This window comes from Notolepis coatsorum (assembly GCF_963971535.1).
Source record: "Notolepis coatsorum genome assembly, chromosome: 12".
NCBI lineage: Eukaryota > Metazoa > Chordata > Actinopteri > Aulopiformes > Paralepididae > Notolepis > Notolepis coatsorum.
This window is the reverse complement of record NC_140176.1, coordinates 28,066,739-28,082,715: the sequence shown is the minus strand read 5'-3', so window position 1 is coordinate 28,082,715 and position 15,977 is coordinate 28,066,739. Positions and strand designations below refer to the sequence as shown.

Genomic DNA, 15,977 nt, shown 5'->3' with positions numbered 1-15,977 from the left:
ATTTTTCTCCCATCCCAATTACCCGCTGTGCCAATTCTCCCCTCCCCTGTCTTGAACCTTGCTCGCATATGCCCCCCACTGGGGTTGTAGGGAGGATGGAAGCCTTGCATCACGTGTCCCTTCCGATACACGAGGAGGCAGCCGGTCACATCTTTTCACCTGCCAGTGCGGACTCTCATTGGCGAGGTGTAACATGTGGGAGGCTCACACTACCCCCGCCATTTCCTGTCTCTGCTGTGCAGGCGTCCCCAACAGACCTGTAGGAGTCGCTGTCCACAACGTCCAGATTACCACCCATCGACTTCCACCCGCTAACTCTGCCAATTGAGTTAGTATGACGACTGGCCCAAGCCGGAGGCAACGGCGACAGCCAGAGTCGAACCCGGTGTCTCTTGCGTTGGTGACTAGCGCAATGTCCGCTGTGCCACCCAGCAGTCCCTAAGAATGTATAATATATACATAATGTACATATTGAAAAAGAATAATAATAATAAGCAACTACTAGAGGCACACGTATATCAATGATGGCAACATACATGCATTAACATTTTCATATGGGCACTACCAAACAATACAAAGGCTGCAATAATAATTTTCTGACCACTAGACGGCAGCAAAGAGCAATTATAAACAAAGCATTGCCTCTCCTTCTCCCAAAACTAAAGCCTTGTCTTGCCTCACTAAAGTGATCCTTGTAAATACATCACGTATAAACATAACACCTTACTGGCACGACCTGTAATAGCTCAAAAAGATTTGCTGAAAAAGTTAATAGTTTTCATGGATGGATTACTAGACTTCAACCACAATATATACTACCTTCTCTTGGACATTTCCTGGTTGTTAAACAAGGTGAAAATAGCAGCTAATGCATGGTCCGGATTGTCAACAAATAAAATAAATGATGGAATAAGGAACAGGCTGGCTGCTGATAGAGCAGGGTTAGAGCAGGGTTAATTCAGTAGGACACCATGACTCAACGAGACCTCCTGATAGCAGGGTTGATTGAGTAGGACACCATGACTCAAATACTGTCAGAAAACAATTATTGCACCTGTGTGTTTTAACTTTAACCATTAAGTTGGTGTTTGAAGATGGGCATCAGAAGTTATTCTTATACAGATCACAATAGTTGGCTTTCTGTCCAGTAGGAGTAGTTTAAAGGTTGAGTATGTAGATTTCTTAAAAAGCTAATTTCTACAGTTTTAGGGGTTTGACACCTATATGAGTATTAGGGGTTTGACACCTATATGAGTATGTTTGTGTTTCTTTAAGTCCTGAGATTGTCTGAAGCTCTTCCCACAGTGGTCACAGTGGTAGGGCTTCTCTCCTGTATGGATGCGTTGGTGTGTCTTCAAGTTTCCAGAGTTACTGAAGCTCTTCTCACACTGGTCACAGTGATAAGGCCGCTCTCCTGTATGAATGCGCTGGTGTTTCTTTAGGTCTCCTGAGTTACTGAAGCTCTTCTCACACTGGTCACATTTATAGGGCTTCTCTCCGGTGTGAATTCGCTGGTGTTTCTTTAAGTTTCCAGAGTTACTGAAGCTCTTCTCACACTGGTCACAGTTATAAGGCTTCTCTCCTGTATGAATGCGTTGGTGTTTTTCTAAGTCTCCAGATTGACTGAAGCTCTTTCCACACTGGTCACAGTGGTAGGGCTTCTCTCCTGTATGGATTCGCTGGTGTCGTTTTAGGTTTCCAGAGTTACTGAATCTCTTCTCACACTGGTCACAGTGGTAGGGCTTCACTCCTGTATGGATTCGCTGGTGTGTCTTTAAGCTGCCAGAGTTACTGAATTTCTTCCCACACTGGTCACAGTGGTAAGACTTCTCTCCTGTATGAATCCGCTCATGTTTCTCTAAGTCTCCAGATTGACTTAAGCTCTTCCCACACTGGTCGGGCTTCTCTCCTTTATGAATGCGCTGGTGTGTCTTTAAATTGAACGATAGATTGAATCGTTTCCCACACTGGTCACAGTTATAGAGCTTCTCTCCGCTGTGAATTCGCTGGTGTTTCTTTAGGTTTTCAGAGTTACTGAAGCTCTTCTCACACTGGTCACAGTTATATGGCTTCTCTCCTGTATGAATGTGTTGGTGCTTTTCTAAGTCTCCAGAGTTACTGAAGCTCTTCTCACACTGGTCACAGTTATATGGCTTCTCTCCTGTATGAATGTGTTGGTGCTTTTCTAAGTCTCCAGATTGACTGAAGGTCTTCTCACACTGGTCACAGTTGTAGGGCTTCTCTCCTGTATGAATGCGTTGGTGCTTTTCTAAGTCTCCAGATTGACTGAAGGTCTTCTCACACTGGTCACAGTTGTAGGGCTTCTCTCCTGTATGAATGTGTTGGTGCTTTTCTAAGTCTCCAGATTGACTGAAGGTCTTCTCACACTGGTCACAGTTGTAGGGCTTCTCTCCTGTATGAATGTGTTGGTGCTTTTCTAAGTCTCCAGATTGACTGAAGGTCTTCTCACACTGGTCACAGTTGTAGGGCTTCTCTCCTGTATGAATGCACTGGTGTATTTGAAGGTGTCCCATTCTGGTGAAGACCTTTCCACACTGGTCACAGCAAGGCCTGGACTCGTCCATTATCTCCATTCGCAGAGCAATGCAGCGATGGTATCTGAAGAGAGAAAAACTCAAATGAAGACTTCAGATTGTATGTGTCTTTGTTTATTCTTTTTATATTGGAAACGCCAACAAATGTCTGAACCCTAGAATGAATGACATTCCAGCCCTACTGTACAGTATACCAGCTTTGGGAAAGACTAGTCTTACAGCCTGACAGAATATACCGTCTCTGCACACAGTGGAAACAACGTTTTAGGTCCTGTGGTGATGGCAGCACATCATAAATAGCTCCTCAGACTTCTGCCACAACTCAAGCGGGTGCCACCTGCAGAAGTTCTCTGATGACTCCTCCATCGTAAGCTACATCACCGACGAGGAGTATAGAGCCCTGGTGGAGAGCTTTGTGGGGTGGAGCGATAGCAACCACCTCCAACTCAACACCAGTAAAACCAAGGAGCTGGTGGTGGACTTCCGTCGGGGCAAGAAGAGCCCCCCCCCCCCCCCCCCCCCCCCCGATTCCCATCACCATCCGAGGGGATGAGGTGGAGGTGGTGGAGTCATATAAGTTCCTTGGGGTACACCTGAACACTAAACTGGACTGGTTGGACAACAGAGAGGCCCTCTACAGGAAGGGACAGAGCAGGCTGTTCTTCCTGAGGAGACTCGGGTCCTTCAATGTTTGCAATAGACTGCTGCAGTCATTATACCAGTCTGTAGTGGCCAGCGTCCTCTTCTATGCTGTGGCATGCTGGGGGGGCTACATCAACTCGAGGGACACCAACAAACTGAACAAGCTGGTGAGGAAGGCTAGCTCCGTGGTGGGAGTCGAGCTGGTCAGACTAGAGGTGGTGGCAGAGAGGGGGATGAGAAGGAAGCTGGCTGCTATAGGGAGGTGTAGTGGTCATTGTTGTTTCCGGCCGGTCCACCATGTATTTCCCCATTGCCCATTTCTAAATCGTCTCGTTTAAAACAAATAAAGCATGAACATTTGCATGGTGTACCTTTTTTAAAGATTTTATTTTAGCGTTTTTACAGCTTTTATGGTCAGACATGACCGACAGAGGAGAGGGAGAACGGGAGAAGATGTGGGGGAGGACATGCGGCAAATCCGTCCGGGAGCGGGAGGCGAACCCGGGTCGGCCGCGTAGGTCTGCTACGCAGTATGCGGTGCACCACTCGGGTGCCCCCTGCATGGTGTACCTTTCTGTGCGTATTCATCCACAATCTATAGCTCAACATGAAAATATTCACAATTAATCGTAAAATAATTACATAAAATTTAATTTCAACCAAAAATGCTTAAACAATAAATGTTAGTGATAGAAGGAAACTCATTTTTAGCACAAATGGAAAGCTTACCAATGTTCATGAGTAGGCATGGGCCGGTTACCGGTTCCACGGTTTACCGCGGTTTCAAAACGTTGCGGTGTCAAAACCACTCAAATTACATTCAGACGGTAGGCGCCGACGGTATACGTTACGTTTCAAATCATGAACATCGGAAAATGCCTGTCAGAAATGTCAATGGAATAGCTGGGAGTTACCATGGCTAGCTAGTTAGCTGTAATGGATAATACATGACATGGTGTGCAGTTATCTGAAAATAATGCTCAATGCACGGGGTTAATTAACGTTAGCCCTTCGACGAGTGGTTTGCATGGAAAGTAATGTTAGCTACAGCTTCGTTAACCTAGCTAACATTAGCTACATATCTAGCAAGCTATACAAAAAGAACGTTTAATGTGACTGATCTAGAATCAGAATATTCCACCCATAAATAGCAAATATAAATAACGCAATGGCCATACCAACCTGATCGTTTTGATGGGAGCTAGTTAACGTTAGCTAGTTAGCCAGCTAGCTAGTAGTAACGGTGGTGTTGCTAATTGATTTCAGTCGACTAACGTTAGCGAGATTGGCCTACTTTCCGTTACATAACGTTATTCATAATTATGAAAGTGTAGTGGTGAAGGATAAGAGTCTGAGGCGGGATGTCAAAAGACAACACTAAACATCTATTAATGTTACACTCTGTTGACGTTGAGCTAGTTTGCAGACAGGAAAGTAACAAACAATATGGTCCGTGCGGAACCCTTATCCCCAACACATAGTTCCGTGGGTGAATTATGTTGATCTTCCACAAAAGATTAATTGTTTAAATGTATGTTTAATCCAGTAAGAATAGTACTAGGCTATATAACATACATCTGTGCAAGTAGATTACATTAACAAAACGTATTGCCCTTTTGACATGTAGCCTACATATATTCATATTCATGAAAGTTTAATTGAAAGTATTTTTTTATTCTGTACTTAGTTTGAAAGTGGCCAGACAGTTCCCTCTGTGTGTAATAGAGACAGTCTTCACACATTCATAAATAACACGTACAGAAAAGTTTTTTTTTTTTTTACCGAATACCGTGATATACCGTGAAACCGGGGTATTTTTGCCCAAGGTTATCATACCATCAAAATGTCATACCGGCACATGCCTATTCATGAGGCATAATTATTACAATAGCCGATAATCCATTTTCCCAATGATAGATCCCTAAACGGGAGACTACACCTCCCTATACTGGAGAATCCCTGCCACCCAGAAGCACGTTCAGTCAGACTCATACCGCCCCCGACACTCAACTAACCGCCTCGGCCAGTCCTTCATACCTGCCAGACATCCAACTACTAGGAACCTAGGCTGGTAAAGCTATGCCTCCTAAAGTGTGAAAACAGAAGTACAGGAAGTACCGGCTACAGGCTTTCCGGTTTCGACAAAACAATTATAGAAACGTGTGCACAATATTTCCTCGTTTAAGGCACTGCAACGGCTTTGCCTGAAGAATTTACTACATGACCGGGACATTCTAGCTTGTTTGCAGACAGGATTTGGGAAAAGTTTGGTCCGTTCGGAGGCAGCTTCCAGGGGAAGTACATACACCGGAAATTCTACCCCATACACACTTTCGGCCGTAGTGCTTTACCAGTCTTTATCTCACGGAGGAGATAAAACTGGGAACGAGGTTACTAGGAACCTAAAAGGACAATATACTACCTTATGCATACCGCACCTTATGTGAATACTGTATACTTCATCAGATCATATATTTAGCATTTTAGCATTTATAGATTATATATTAGATTAGATTTAGATTATTGGATTATTAGATTATATATTGCATATATATATATAGCATTTTGGTTTTTTTCAGACTATATATTACATTAGATTTAGATTATTGGATTACATTATATATTGTAACTTATTGTAGGGCAAATTAACTGAGGGCATACATACCCTCACCTCACACCTTGTTGACCATTACGCACATGTCCAGAGTAAATTATGTTATGTTAACACTATGATCGCCGGGAACGAGTTTTCACGTCATTCAGAGCCATGCTCATTCTGCCGAAGACGCCGTAACTCGTCTTTGATGTCAATATTTCAAAAATCTGTCATCGAAATCATATTTCCTTTCCGGAGCCCTGAGACACAGTGCTGATCTCCTCTCAACTCTCTAGCGGTTCAAGAGCGCCATCTGGTGGCCGATCGGCAGATCGCCAACCGGATATTAACCTTTGAACCGGTAGTACTCATCCAAATGTGGTCCGGCCACTCTCTATAGCTCCCGCGACTCCATCTTGAAACACTGGATAATTAGTGCTGTCAGGCGATTAAAAAAATTAATCTAATTAATTACAGGATTTGTAATTAATTAATCTAATTAATCGCATTTTAATCGCATAACCATTTTATGCCTGAAATTCTATTTTCTATAATCATATTTCCAATTGCATGTGTCCAGATGGCAGAATTCAGTACTGTATATAGTACAAAACCTTCTGTTTAATCATCTTCCATCTATTAATTTGCTTAGATTTTTCAGGTCTGGTCAATTTGAGCATGGTGTTATTCACAGTCAAAGATAAAAAAAATATGTATTGATATTCTCATTTGGTTCATTAAAATTGACTAAAAATACAATTTTTATTCAATCAATCACCGCACAGATTGATTGATTGAATGAAAATGTTATTAACAGATTGCAGAATGGGTACAGTACAGTACGGCTCAATACACACAATTGTTAAGGGCATGCAGACCAGAGAAAGACTTTCGTCTTGTTTACATCAGGGTCCCCCATTTTCAATTCATAATGAATTGTAAGTAAGGGTGCAACTTGCACCGTGCAATCCATTCTTTGTGGATCTAGCCCACAGTATTTCTGACACTGGGAATACATTCCCTGAGATTCATAGATGTCCCTAGAATCAGATACCAAGAACATGCAAATGGACCATATTAAAAAAAGTCTGTAAATGTGTATTCTACATTATCATGGAATGAATAAGATACAAAAAAAATTATATAAAAAAAAAAAAAAAATGTTGTAATTAATTTTGAGTTAATTTTCATAACGCGATAATTTGCTGTGTAATTAATTAATCTAATTAACGCGATAAACTGACAGCCCTAGATTGCTCGCCCTAACTCAATAAACAACGTTATTTGGACGTATATTAGGCCTGCCACGATAACATATTTTGCTGGGCGATTAATTGCCCCCGAAAATATCGCGATAAGCGATATTATTGCGACCGGTTAGAGATTTTTTTTTTTAGAAATTTATTTCCCAAAACTTTTATTTTGAAGCCCACCGCTCCGTCTTTTCCGGTTTTAGACTTTTATTTTGAAGCCCACCGACCGGAGCGGAAGTATTGTTGTTATTATCCTAGCAGCATCTCGTCCGGTTCTGTGTTTTTGAGCTAATGATAAAACAAATGTTGAGATTGTTGGTGAGCAACTAACTTTAGGTTAGTTTTAACGTTAGCTACTAACGTTAGATGCAGCTACTACAGGCAATCAACGATGAGGAGGAAGCGTCAAAGCCGTATAGAATAGAATAGCCCTGTGGTGCGTAGGCACGGGAGCGCAACTCGATTACCTGTTATAATAAATGTATTCATGTTTAACTTGTCCCCGTGTCCAGTCCTTTGACTAGTCCCACCCGTTCATTGTAAACAATGATGCATGTAATTGTATTAACGTTATTCTGTGTTGTAGCTATGCTATACGTTGTATTTCGTTTGTTAGCTATTTAGCTAATGTTGTTGGCATTGAATGAGCATCAACACTAGATCTTTAATCTTTATTTAGCAGTCCAGTTTCTCCGGGCAGTAGCGAGTAACTACTTGGGTCTAAAAATAGCTAACGTTACACTACAAAGAACGCTATTTGGTTAAAAGGAGCAACACTATTGAGAAATGTAGTTAAGCTATATGTGGCGTTGCTAGTGCCCCACGGAGCTCCCGTTCTGTGCTCTGTAGTAAGGCCAGCGGCCCCCCACACGGAGTGACTGACGAGGGGTACTGGTTCCGCCTCATTAAAACAAACGCGCAAATAGCAATTAATCGCGCCCGTCGAAATCATTGCATTAATTTTAATTATCGCGGCAATTAATCGATTTATTGCTTATCGCGGCAGGCCTAACGTATATACTATTATACAACCTGGAAATGGATCGGGCATTTCTACATCCCATAATAGAAAAAAATCTGTTCCACGCTCATCTGCCAGCGGCGCGAGGAAGCCACGGTAAGATTCAGCGTTATATTCTAACGTATTCTATACTAACTGATCTGATGAACATATGACCCACTCTGGATGAATCATCTAACGCTGCCCACGGAATTATAAACGATCCCCCGCCCATCCGGTCATCATCAGATGATGCGTAGAAACGTCTAGAACCACGTCCAGTTGAAACTTTTTATCTCTCACAGATTCCTACCAAACTGTATTTGATCATCAATATAATGCATTTAGGGCTATAAATCACGTTCTGAAGAAAGCTGCAGAAAACGATAAAAACATACTTATACTTGTTTAGACCATATTTTAGTATGAATATGTGAATGAAAAAGTTTAACGTTGCTACACCCTGAACAATACATATAGGACATTGAATGGGCCATAATAATGGCAATGTAGCAATAGAATTTAAAAAGTTATAGCCCTGCAAAGAAGGGGAACTTCTCCATAGACAAATAGAGCTGGCGAGGGATGGTCAATTATGAATTTAACCCATGGCGATCAAAGTGTTAAGCATATTGATTTGTTATTGATTACACTGCTTTTTACTACCTGTACCTCCCCTCCCCAGTCCCCCATGCTGCTATGATACCTCAATTTCCCCAAGGGGATTAATAAAGGATTATCTTATCTTTAGAGTGCATGGTGTGTAGATCAAAAATGTATGTTACTTTTCTACCAATCTGTATTAGAGAGTCTCATCAGATACGGTATTACAGCTTGGTTTGGTAACCTGTCTGTACAATTAAAGTCCAAACTGGTCCGTCTGATGCAGACTGCATGGAAGATCATAGGGGTGAAAGGTCACCCATCCCTGCAGTCTATTTTTGAACAGGCTAAGGCAAGCCAATAGAATAGTCTCGGACCCCTCCCATGTCTTACATGCAGAGTATGAGCTACTGCACTCTGGGAGGAGGTTTAGAGTTCCACGTTCTAGAATAAATAGGTTTAAAAACTCCTTTATTCCGATCTCAGTTAAACTTTTAAATAGTGCCAGATAAAGGGCAACTATCGAACGGATATTTGGTTGCTATATTATCGTGTATACTATAATATTATAATATTAATATTATATTATTTGTGTATACTATTCTAATTTTGTGTTGCCAGACATCCTGCTGTGCAGGTACTTTCCTGTGTCTTTTATATTGTGTATCGTTTGGAGTCAGTTGTGCTGTATCATATGTCTGTATGTATGTGGCTGTAGTGGGTGTAAGCCCAAGACAAATTTCCCAGCTGATGAGACAATAAAGTGACTCTTGACTCTCATCCATCAGCAATTTCATACGATTTTCCTCCATACTCCACAGATCCCTCCAGCTAAGGTCTTCCTCTACACTTTCCCAGTTCATCCACTGCCCCTGCTTATCTCGGGTCACAGCCTTTGTAGACCCTACTACTTCCTCTTGTCGACGTACCTGCTCCACGACCAGCTTGCTCCTGTCAGTGGTTTTAATTTTTATTGAAATCACTGTGCTGAGATCATCATATGACGATGACGACTGAATTTGTTTTATCTTTCTTCTCAACCAAAGGCTGCCTTTCTGTCATAATCTACAAGTTACCTTACCTTAGTTATATGGTGCACTCCACCCTCTCAACACAAGCTGAACCTACTGTTTGGGCTGTGAAGGAAGGGTGCGCTGCATTTACAACACAAGACCAAATGAGAGCAACCCGGCATGCAGCAATAATTGTTTTATCTCGATTATCTTGTATGTATCTGCATTTACAGCACAAGACCAAATGAGAGCAACCCGGCATGCAGAAATAATTGTTTTATCTCAATTATCTTGTATTTATCGTCGGAAGACAAAATCATAATTGAAACTTGATTAATGTTGGGAGATGTTGGAGAGCTACATTAGGCTGACATTTCACACTTTTGATCAACTCAAAAAGCTTACAATGCAGTCTAGAGAAGCATTGTACCAAATGGGGATGGGCAAAACACACAAAATGACTATTGGATAGTCACTGGGAACTATTCGAATACTAATAAAAAATCGCCACGTTAACACATTAATTGCCAAGAACGAGTTAACTCGTTATTGCCCGCCAATCGAATATCACCAAAAACGAGTAATATCGCTATATCTATTCATAATTCAGACCCTGGTGAATGTGTCTGAGCTGGCAGACGGTCAACACCGCCCTCTACTGCCTTGCGGAGCTATTGCACTCCATTGGAAACGGTATGGTGTGTTTTCTGAGCCGATCTGAGCCGTGGGGGCGGGGTTTAAATACTCAGGCGAGGCAGGCCTTTACAACGATGGCATGGAACACTAACGCTACGAGGGCCATTTCATGTATGCACAAGGAGACATAATGATAATCTATCGTTGATTTCAGGATTATTAGATAATCGGCCGAAAAATTTCGTGATAACTGGATTACACTAAAATGCCCTTTTCTCATATTTTCCTGGAATTACTCAGAATCACTCAAACTATACTCATATTCAAAACGGTATAAAACGGAAATGTACAGATGAAAAAACAATCTGTTTTTTTGCATGTTGACCAGAAGCAACTCACTGACAGTCGACAGCGTTATTAGATCCATAGCTATAATATAAAATATAGTTTTAGGACTCGCAAGTTTGGCATTAAAAAATAAAACTATATCCATTGAATAAAGACCTGGCGCTGAAGGGGGATCAGCGACCCCTGCTGCTGGCGTCCAATGTGTTAATGATTAATGATTGTTTTATTTCTAGCTGGCTGCTGTCATTGCTAACAGATAGATATTTGAGAGTCGCAGCAGGCTAACGTTATTTCCAGGAACAAAAGCATTCATTCCGAAAGTTACATCGTTGATGCTTGAAATGTCTGAGCTTCCATATTAACATATGGTTTTGTTTTTAATTAATAGCGAACATGAGATAATCCAACAGGCGAGCTAGCTGGCTAGTCATTGCTAACTGCTAATGCTAGCATATTTCCGGGAACAAAAATTCTGAAAGTTACATCACTTATGCTTGAAATGTGTGAACTTTGTGAAACATGGCAAAACGTAGAAAACGTTGCTACCATGTAACATCTCCAGTCTTCATCTTTCTTTTCTGTGCTCCCAGCCGATATGCTACCTGGCTGGCCAAAGATATATATAAAAACGAGATGACTCACCCACGCTGCTGGCCAACGGAGACCGACGTTGCCACATGGCGGCAATCTTGCTACAGGGTAGCATGCCCACTCATAACATGAATGTCTATAGTGCATATACTATTGAAATAACCATAGCTTGCAACATTTTCAACTGTTTGATTTGTAAACAATTTCAGAGATGTAGTTATCATACTGCATACTTATAATGGACTTTCATATGAAAATAAAAAATGTAATAAAAATTCTTCTAAGCAAGAATCATAGTCACGTTAATAAACCAAACCGTTTGTAAACCGTCAAGATTTCAGCGAGTTAAATGTATTTTTGTTTGTGCAGATCACTCACCTTAAAGCGGTAGTTAATTGTAGCAAGATGGCCGCCGGTGAACTACACGGGAGACTCCGCCTTGCGCCATCTAGTCTTTATATTAGAGTTGTTCCGATACCGATACCAGTATCGGAAATGCCTCCGATACAGCCTAAAATGCTGGTATCGGTGAGTACGCGGCAAGTCTAGCCTCCGATCCCATATGACGTCATTTATCTCCTGCGGAGAGTGAGGATTATAAAATGAACGTGTTTTTAATCGACCGTGAATGAAAGTGTCAATGTTGTTTGTCATTTTAACAGCAGATACTTTCTTAAATTCCATTGTCCCGACAGAGCGGTGTGACGGGACGCTCGGATGCGTTTCGCTTGCTGGTGTTATTATAGCCATTAGCTGAAAAGCTAGCTAGTTGGAACAACATCCGCTTTAACGTTACATCAAGGGGGGCAGGTGGCGCGCGGAGATTACGTTCGTCACCAACACCGGGAGACACTAGGATTCGCCTGTTCGAATCCAGCTCCCGGCGTTGCTATCAGCTTGGCTGTCCTCTCACGCTGATACAATTGGCTGTATCAGGGGGTGGGAAGCTGAAGGGTGGGTCCTGGGCGTTGTGGACAGCGACCCCTACAGTTCGGTCGGGGCGCCTGCTCAGCGAGGGTTGGATCTGAGGAGAGATAGTGTGGCCTCCCACACGCTACACTCTCCCCGGTGAGAACCTGCGCGGCCAGGTTGGCCTGCCCCAGGCTGCACATGCGTCGGAGGAAAGCATGTGACAGTCTCCGGTCTCCCGGACCAACAGTAGGGGAAAGTACGCAACAACCAGGAAGGGTGGGATGGGAGAAAAATCGGGAAAAAGGAGGGGAAGAAAGATAAAAAAAGAAAAAAAAAAAAAAACGTTACATCAAATCAGATGATCGCCTGTCCTTTCTCCAGGACCTGACACTGGCCGTCTATCAACAATAATGCACCCATGATGGTGAATCGTATTCAAGCCATGTAGCTACTGACTAGCGTTAGCTGACTAACGTGACTAACGTTATCAAATGTCAATGTGAAAACCTTGCGGGGCTAGACGAGCTAGGTCAGCTAGCTTAGCTTGATAACAGTACCTTGGGCTATTCATAATCCAGCAATAATGGCTGCAGACCTGCAAGCAAAGTACAGCAAGTTCCAAGTGCCAAAGGATAAGAGTCTGAGACGGAGTCTCAACAGAGATTGTTGAATATTTATTGGGCATCGAAATTCACAACATACACACGTCTCAGCTAACGTTAACTGAACCGGTGCCTTCAGGATAGTCCAAGGTACAATGTCCCAACAACTTCTTCTTCTTCTATGGGGGTTAATGGCGGGTCGCAACCACAGAAAGGAGCATACCGCCACCTACTGTGCAACCCAGATGTCCCAATAACAGTTCCGTGGGTGAATTATGTCTAATCACCACAAGCTAGTCATAGTATTCCCATGATGTGTTCTGCCATACAACATGGCTAATGCCCTAACTCATTGAGCACAGTTGTCAATTAATGATACGATTCCATACAATCACCTGTTGTTGAATAAATACCATTGCTTTCTAGTTATTTAAAAAAAAACAGTATATAAAACAGTATCTGTAAAAAATACAAATAATTCATATAATATATTTAAAAAAAAATGTATGCACTGGTATCGGATCAGTACTCTGTATCGGCCGATACCCAAATCTCAGGTATCGGAATCGGATCGGAAAGGGAACAAATGGTATCGGAACATCTCTACTTTATATGTGGCTGGCTAGCTAGCGGGCTGTACCCAGCATGCCGTTCAGTGGTGTAACAGTTAATAGGGTCCCCTCTCAACACAGTAGTGTAGTTGCCAGTAAAAACAAGGGGAAATATATTTTTGAGACTAAACGATATTCGCAGAAATATTCATTTTTTTTTAAAATAATTTAACGACTATTCAAATATTTAAAAATCGATGCCCATCCCTAGCACCAAAGCAGTGAATGCTGTTCTGTCACATCTAACCACTACCGGGAAACTTAGGAGCCACCGTCTGTGTGCAACATGGAACAATTCAATCTTCAATAACTTTTTTTTTTTACTTTGTTAAAAAAAGGTTAATAATCAATAAATCATTGATTTAATAAATCATTGATTAATGCATTTATCATTTAAACTATTTTGCGGGTCCAAAATGAATGTTGTTTACATGTTTATGTTGTTTACATGTTGCGTGCATGTATCCCTACTTCCCATTTCCCTGTGTGAAAGTGCTCTCTAGTGCGACATCGAGTGGCTGAATGTAGACCTGCAACGATGAGTCAACGTCGTCAATGGAGTCGACCATGAAATGTCGATTTGCATATTCTATCTTTTTTTATTATTATAATATTATCTCCTGTGCTGGCACAAGCACTACCATAGCGTGGAGTGGAGAGATAACACACAATACAATAACTTAATTTGTTACCCGTTTTTCAGCATTTAGCTACAGGCATAGATAAATTGTATGTAATGATAAACACCTTCATAACGGGCAGTGTTATATTATTTCAAGATAATAAAGTAGCTATAATGAGTCAATAGATAAAAAGCAGTAATGGCATGTTATTCACCCTACTCATGTACAGTAAGCATCCACACTACACAGCATTTACTGAATAAAATTCATGGCTCATACAAAGGCCCTCAGAGATACACGGTCAACATTCTACTCCAACATCATCAATAACAGCCCCGGTAACTCCAAGCAACTTTTCTCCACCATCAATAATCTCAAACCACTATCAGCCACTCACAGCGACACCACAGAGTATCAGTGCAACAGCATCCTTGACGCCTTCAGGTCAAAGGTAAACACCATTCGCTCTGTTCTCTCTCACTCCTCCACTCCACCTCCCCCGACTGCCGCCCCACAGTCAGGGATCTCCCAGCCTCTCCGCTGCTTGGCCAACATCTCACAGTGAGAGGTTGAGGACATCATTACCAAGATGAAACCATCCACATGCACCCTTGACCCCTTCCCCAGCCCTTGTAAAAACCCATATAACTGCCATAAGTCCCCTCATCACCACAGCTATTAACCACTCTCTCCAAGCCGGCCATGTTCCACCTGCTTTAAAAACAGCCATCATCACACCCCTCCTGAAAAAAACCCACCCTTGACCCGGAAGTTCATGAAAACTACAGGCCCATCTCCAACCTGCCCTTTCTCTCCAAGGTGCTGGAAAAGGTAGTGGCCGCCCAACTTCACCAACACCTCAAACATAATAACTTATGAGAAATTTCAGTCAGGGTTCCGCTCAGCCCACAGTACAGAAACAGCGCTGGTCAGGGTCACTAATGACCTTTTGATGGCTGCTGATAATGGTTCCCCCTCCCTCCTGTTAGATGTTTGTCCTGCGTTGTGTTTGTATCAACCCATTAGTACATCCGTTAGTCATAAGAAACGACACTGCAACGTGATCTCTTTCCTCATTTTCATAAACATAGCCTAGTAATCAGATGTAACCCATTCTGTATTGTCCGTGTTCAGTCTTAATTCTCTTTAATCCAATGGTTCCCTCTCTCTCGTCGTAGCCAACCACCATTTCCTGTTAGCCGAAACTAGTGATGATGTGTCACTATTTCCCCTCCCCCACCCAGCGAGGGTGGGGAGAGATGAAAGTCTCTGATCAACGCGTCCGCTCTTCTGTGCTTCGTATCTCAGTCTAAACGTACCCAGAAGAAACTCACATCATAACGTCTCCTCCCTAGCAACGGGGGCCCGCCCCCTTTCCTCGTTACTATGTGACGCGCTGCCATGGCAACTAGGGATGGGAATTGATAGGATTTTATCGATACGATTCCATTATCGATTCTGCTTATCGATTCGATTCTTTATCGATTCCCTTATCGATACCTGATCAATTTATAATTTAAATAAATAAATTGGAAATGCAACAGAACTACATTTAGTCATTTAGCTGACGCTTTTATCCAAAGCGACTTACAAGTTCTGTACGACAAGCCATCAGGAAGGGCACAACTCTATCAGCTGAGCAACAATGTTCATCAAAGTGTTGAGTGCTACAGTGTAGGTTAGTTTATTAGGACAAGTGCATGACAGTACGGTTAGTTAGGGTTAGATATTTTTTTTTTTATTCAGATAGTGGTTGAAGAAGTGCGTCTTTAGTCGACGGCGAAAGATTGGACGTGATTCGGCTGTCCTAACTGGGGTGGGTAGTTCATTCCACCATTGTGGGGCAAGGACTGAGAATAGGCGACTTCTCTTTGATGACCCTCCCGGAGCTCGGATAGGAGTAGGTCTGAGGCGGCCAGAAGATGCAGAGCGTCGGGGTCTAAGCTGGTTAGAATAACAACATGCAACTTGACATTTCTGATTGTCATTTAT

General features: G+C 42.3%; 1 protein-coding gene across 1 annotated transcript in view; it reads right to left on the bottom strand.

The window, feature by feature from the left end:
• Window positions 1–858: 858 nt before the first annotated feature.
• The window catches only part of LOC311237809 (uncharacterized protein), a gene marked incomplete at its 5' end in the record, with an annotated part of 52,098 nt that continues 36,979 nt past the window's right edge, over window positions 859–15,977 (bottom strand). Inside the window, one exon of the mRNA XM_084325786.1 lies at window positions 859–2,329. Coding sequence (XP_084181912.1) covers window positions 1,221–2,329 — 1,109 coding nt within the window. The 3' untranslated portion in view covers window positions 859–1,220. The remainder of the gene's footprint in view (window positions 2,330–15,977) is intronic.